The following is a 6000-nucleotide window of genomic DNA, read 5'->3' as shown; positions in this document are numbered from 1 at the left end:
ATATTAGACTAGGGGGAGTTATATCCTTACACAGTAATATTACTTTGCTGTTTATCTCCAGTATATCTGCATAAACTTCACTGTGCTTTTTAATGAGAAAATACAGGTTAGAAAAGTGACCAGTGATTTTTCCAGGGTGAAGATAAGAACAGAGATGGATAAATACATTTCCCAAAATGAGTGTGATGTTGCCTATAATCCTTTTTCTTAGCTAAGTGGCTTAGAAGGCAGGAACAATGTATAAAAGCTTCAAAATCCTCTAAATATATCTCCACTTAGTTTTTTCCAAAGCAGCATTAGGGGAAAATATCTAATTTATGAATAAGAAAGAAAGCAATGAAAAATATTTTTTTTTACAAATTTGCTGAAAATGTTTCAATATGTTTAAAGCCCCCACTAGACACCTAGGGTAGCATGGAGCTGGTGAAAACACAGACATCACTTGAATGCACTACTGAGAGCAGCTCACTGTTCCTTGCAACGTCACTAAGGAATATGAATTATTTTTGTTCTCCTAACAGTGAGTGGGAAATTACAGCAGAGAAGTTTTGTGATTTACCTAAGCCCTGGGGAACATGAGGGGGCATCCAACTCAGAAATCCCAAGACGGTGGTGGTTCCCAGTCCTGTGTCCTGCCATCCTTTGCCCCAGGCATTAAAAGCCAGTATAATTAGACCTCCCCAGTGAGTCGTTCGCCAGCAGATCCCTCAGAGGAGGCTGTCACAAACTAACCTAACAACCGTGCTGCTTCTGGGAAGCAGGACAGCAACCTCTCTGGAGCTTAAAAGCTGTTGTTACAGGGAAATGTCCAGGTTGCCACTGCATTTGCGAAGCCTCCTCCCAGCTCTGTGCAGTCATTGTCTCCTGTGCTCCCCTTCCCAGGAGAGGAAAACCTTGTGGGACTGAACCGAGCAGCAGCAGCGCTTTCCCTGGCCAGGAGAGCAGCCTGTGAGATGCCACTGGATGTGCAGTGAAGCAGGCTGGGACCCAGAGCCCCGACCGAGGGTATCTGTGGCAAAGGGAGGGACACATCGGAGGGCCACAGGGGGACAGGGGTGCAGGAGGCACTTGCCAGCAAAGCAAGAGCAAGTACCACCCAAGAAAAGGCAAGCAGGGGCAGTGTCTGTAGCATCCCTGAAGCGTGGATTTTCTGAAGCATCCCCGGGGGACTGAGGGTGCTATGGGTCCATGCACACCACTGTGGGAGTGTCCCCAGAGGAGTGTGGGCTCCAGCCATGCATTGCACCAGCGTTGGTGAGGCATGGTGGGGTGATTGCAACACCCCAGGTAGGAAAGCTGAGCAGGCTTTTGGAGACCTGGCCACTGGCAGGCACCAGGACTTATTTGCCCCACTTCATGTCTGCACTCAGTTACCTGAGCTCTTATAGGGCTGTTCGTTAATACTGGGGGTGTCTTGCATTTCGGGCTCATGTGCTGCCGGGGATGGGATGTATGACCCCTTTCCCTCTGCCGCATCCCAAGGGTTTGAGGACGACACGTGGGGCTGGAGTGCTCAGGGCTCTGCCAAGGGCTGGGGGAAGCAGGCGTCGCCCTCCCACCCCCCACCCCCCAATCCCACAAAGCAATCCATTTCTAGCAGCCGGCCTCCGGATGTGTGGGGTCATGACTGGGAGGTGGTCACAGGCAGCCGGCGGGAGACGACGCGGGTTAGCGCGGTACAAAGCACCTGTCTCGGAGCACCGGTGCTCTGCACAGCTGGCTCCTGCCGGAGGGCCTGCCACCGCTGCCCACAGCTGCCGGGGCCAGGCTTCTCCCCCGGGAAACTCGGCCTCACGCCGGGCTCAGCGAGAGGAGGGAGATTTCTTCACAGCCTACTCCAGCGTGGGCAGAGACGCTGCCATCGGTGACCCTGTAATCAGACATTATTCCATATACCAGCACTAAGACTCTGCCCGCCAAGAGCAGCAGCGCAGGGAGGTCAGGCCCCTCGGCTCGAGGCACGACCCTTCAGGATTATTCCCCCTGAAATGTCTGGGCAGGGTGGTGTGGGGAGGTGGGGCGTTCCTAGCCGGCCTCTGAGGGGCCGGCGGGCAGCCTCAACACGCAGCCCCGCTTTCCTCACACGCAATTGCCCTGACGAGTGTTTTCAGTCCCCGCAGGAACACTGCCCAGGCGCCACAGCGTGGGTGCGGCGTGGGGGGCCGCGGCAGGACACGCTTGCGCCGTGGCAGGGCCCCTTCCGCGGCGGCCGCCGGCAGGGTGCGGGGGCAGAGGGGCGGGGGGGAGCGGCTGCGGGTGGGCGTCCCCCCCCGGGAGAGGGTCGGCGGGTGCCCAGCGCCCCCGCGGGCGCGGGTGGGCGTCCCCCCTGGGGAAGTTGTGCCGCTCGGAGCCGGCGTCAGGCAGGATCGTGCGGGGAGGGAGCTCGAGTTTGCGGCGCCGCTGCCGTCCCCGCGCAGCGCCGGTGCGCGGGGGCAGGAGGGAGCGGGAGCGAGGGAGCGAGCGGAGGCGCGGCCGGCACTCCGGCTCCGCCGGGCCGCCCCTCCTCAGCCGGCCGCGCGCCCGCCCGCCGCGCCGCCGTCCCGCGGCGGCAGCGCCGATCGCCCGGCGGGGCCGGGGCGAGGGGCAGGTGGGAGCGGCGGGGGCGGGCGGCAGCCGCGGGGGTCGTCGCCATGACGAGCGCGCGTGCCGCCGCCTCCCGCCGCTGAGCGGGGCGGCGCGCGGCCGCTGTCCCTTCAGCACCGCGCGGCCGGCGGGGTCGCCCTCCCCGCCCCCGGCACCGGCAGCGGCACCGGCAGCGGCACCGGCAGCGGCAGAGGGGCGAGCCCTGGCGGGCCCCCGCGGGCGGCGGCGATGGCGGGCCGGGGGCGGCAGGGCGCGCCGGCGGGGGGCCGCGGCCGCTGAGAGAGCAGGTAGGACGGGCGCGGCGGGGCGCGGAACGGAGCCGAGCGGGGCGGCTCCCCCGCGGCGGGGGCCCGAGCCGGGGCGGGGGGCGGCGGCGCGGGGGTCCGGCCCCGCGGAGGAGGCGCGGCTGGGCCAGCGGGGCCCGGGCGGCGGCGGCCGGGGGGGGAGGGGGGTCCTCGTCTGGCGGGGCCGGGGGGCGGCGGGAGGGCGGGAAAGGTGCGCGCGGACCCGGTCGCACCAACGCCGTGAGTAACGGGGGGCTGGTAGGAGCGGCAGCCGCAGCCCCGGTGAAGGGTGCGGGGAGGGATGGGAGCCTGCAGCGGAGCACGGGAGCCGCCCTCGGGGTCTTCAGTGGGAGGAGGGGGAAAGAAAGGGGGAAAAGGGAGAAAAGGGGAGAAGGGGGGAAGAAAAGAAAGAAAGAAAGAAAAGAAAGAAAAGAAAGAAAAGAAAGAAAAGAAAGAAAAGAAAGAAAAAGAAAAGAAAGAAAAGAAAGAAAAGAAAGAAAGAAAGAAAGAGAGAAAGAAAGAAAGAAAGAGAGAAAGAAAGAAAGAAAGAGAGAAAGAGAGAAAGAAAGAGAGAAAGAAAGAAAGAAAGAAAGAAAGAAAGAAAGAAAGAAAGAAAGAAAAGAAAGAAAAGAAAGAAAAGAAAGAAAAGTGAGAAAGAAAGAAAGAGAGAAAGAGAGAAAGAAGGAGAGAAGGAGAGAAAGAGAGAAAGAAAGAAAGGAAGGAAGGAAGGCAGAGAAAGCATCAATAGGTGAACATGCTATAGATTTGCTCATTCTGCTGATTTTCCGTGCAATTGCATCCTAGGTTTTCATTCCCTATACACCTTTGGAAGGAGCTCACTATGACAGGGCAGAGTCTGAAGGCTTTATCTGAAGCGAATTTTGAAGACAATGAGATCAGCATCAATGTTGGAGGCTTTAAGAAAAAGATGAGATCCAACACATTATTAAGGTTCCCTGAAACCAGGCTGGGCAAACTGCTGAGCTGCCACTCAAAGGAGTCGATACTGGAGCTCTGCGACGACTATGATGACACCAAGAATGAATTTTATTTTGACAGGAACCCCGAGCTCTTTCCTTACGTGCTACATTTTTATAACACCGGCAAGCTCCATGTGATGGGCGAACTCTGCGTGTTTTCCTTCAGCCAGGAGATTGAATACTGGGGAATCAATGAATTCTTTATAGACTCCTGCTGCAGTTACAGCTACCATGGGAGGAAAATGGAGCCAGACCAAGAGAAATGGGAGGAACAAAGTGACCAGGAAAGTACCACATCTTCTTTTGATGAGATTTTGGCATTCTACAACGATGCCTCTAAATTTGACAAACAACCCTTTGGAAACATCAGGAGGCAGCTCTGGCTCGCTTTGGATAATCCTGGGTACTCAGTCTTAAGCCGAATCTTCAGCGTCCTTTCAATAGTGGTGGTGCTGGGCTCCATTGTGACCATGTGCCTCAACAGCCTCCCAGACTTTCAGATTGTTGACAGCAACGGGAACTCCGAGGAAGACCCTCGCTTTGAAATCGTGGAACATTTTGGTATTGCATGGTTCACTTTTGAACTGGTAGCAAGATTTGCAGTAGCTCCTGACTTTTTAAAATTTTTCAAGCATGCCCTGAATTTGATTGACCTAATGTCTATCCTTCCATTTTATATTACCTTAATTGTCAACTTGGTGGTGGAAAGTAGTCCAACTTTAGCAAATTTAGGCAGGGTTGCACAGGTCCTGAGACTCATGAGGATCTTTCGTATCTTAAAGCTTGCTAGACACTCCACAGGTCTCAGGTCCCTTGGAGCCACCCTGAAGTACAGCTACAGAGAAGTGGGGCTCCTTTTACTTTACCTCTCTGTTGGCATCTCCATTTTCTCAGTAGTGGCTTACACCATTGAAAAAGAAGAGAATGAAGGGTTAGCCACCATCCCTGCTTGTTGGTGGTGGGCTACCGTTAGCATGACCACAGTTGGCTACGGAGATGTTGTGCCAGGGAGCACTGCTGGCAAGTTGACGGCATCTGCATGCATCCTAGCCGGTATCCTAGTGGTAGTGCTTCCCATTACACTGATCTTCAATAAATTTTCCCACTTCTATAGGCGTCAGAAGCAGTTAGAGAGTGCCATGAGAAGCTGTGATTTTGGTGATGGCATGAAAGAAGTTCCGTCAGTCAACTTAAGGGACTACTATGCTTATAAAGTTAAATCCCTTATGGCCAGTCTTACCAATATGAGCAGGAGTACCCCCAGTGAGCTGAGCTTGAATGATTCACTGCATTAGTGTACCAGTTTGACAGCAGTTTGCATGAGAGCTATCAAGAGCTATGTTTATAAATGTTTTCCTATTTGTCTTCTTTTTTCCTAGAGGGTAGTGTTGCCGACACTGCACTAACTTTGCACTGGAGAAACTAAAGACATTTCTATTACAAATTGACAGTTTGCACATTTTCACCCTGTTGCATAGGTACTGAATGCTGACTTTTCCATACAAGTGTTACCACTTCCACGACATTAGCGTTAGTGGTACAGTGATGATCTGTTGCTTTGTGCATTTCCTCATCTGAGCAGAGAAATGAACGTACCCAACTGGAATAAAAATTCTCAGCTGTGACACAAGTAATGAAAAAATCACCTATCACCTATACTGGTATCTGTACCAGTGTAGGACCTCCCATGCATTTTACAACAGTTTAAAACAATCACCTGTGAATCATTGACGCGGGAACACTTTTCTCTATCTTTCTGACCGGTAGTTCTGATCGTCACATGTCTGAAAACACCTCTGAGCTTCACATTTCAATGGAAGTTTGCTTAGTCTTGAGCACTTGTGTTAAAAACTGGGTGTTCTTGTTCTGAAATGTTATGTGTGGTAATATTTTTCAGAAGCTCCTAAGCACAGACCTACCTCTGCTTCCAAGATTAGGTCAATACTGAGCCCTCTGAAGAAGCCCACCCCTCATTTTCAGACAGCTACATATTCAAAGACTACATTTCCACAAGTGACTTTAGGTATGGAGGCCCATGAAGACATCTCAGGTTCCCATTTTCAGAAGTGATCTGCACACAGCTCTGTTCCAGTGAAGCTGAAGATACGCTGTATTTCAGTCCATCAAAATGGTTCTGAGATTAGACACACAAA

At 53.7% G+C, this 6000-nt stretch overlaps 1 protein-coding gene across 1 annotated transcript; it reads left to right on the top strand.

Annotated features, from left to right (window-relative positions):
• Positions 1–3708: 3708 nt before the first annotated feature.
• KCNS2 (potassium voltage-gated channel modifier subfamily S member 2) lies at positions 3709–5142 on the top strand (the record flags this gene model as incomplete). Its single annotated transcript, XM_082015095.1, has 1 exon — positions 3709–5142. One exon carries the CDS (start codon positions 3709–3711, stop codon positions 5140–5142), a length of 1434 nt encoding a protein of 477 aa, XP_081871221.1.
• Positions 5143–6000: the final 858 nt, after the last annotated feature.

This window comes from Phaethon aethereus, assembly GCF_964289735.1.
Source record: "Phaethon aethereus genome assembly, chromosome: 2".
Classification (NCBI taxonomy): Eukaryota; Metazoa; Chordata; class Aves; order Phaethontiformes; family Phaethontidae; genus Phaethon; species Phaethon aethereus.
This window is presented reverse-complemented; position numbering and strand designations above follow the sequence as displayed.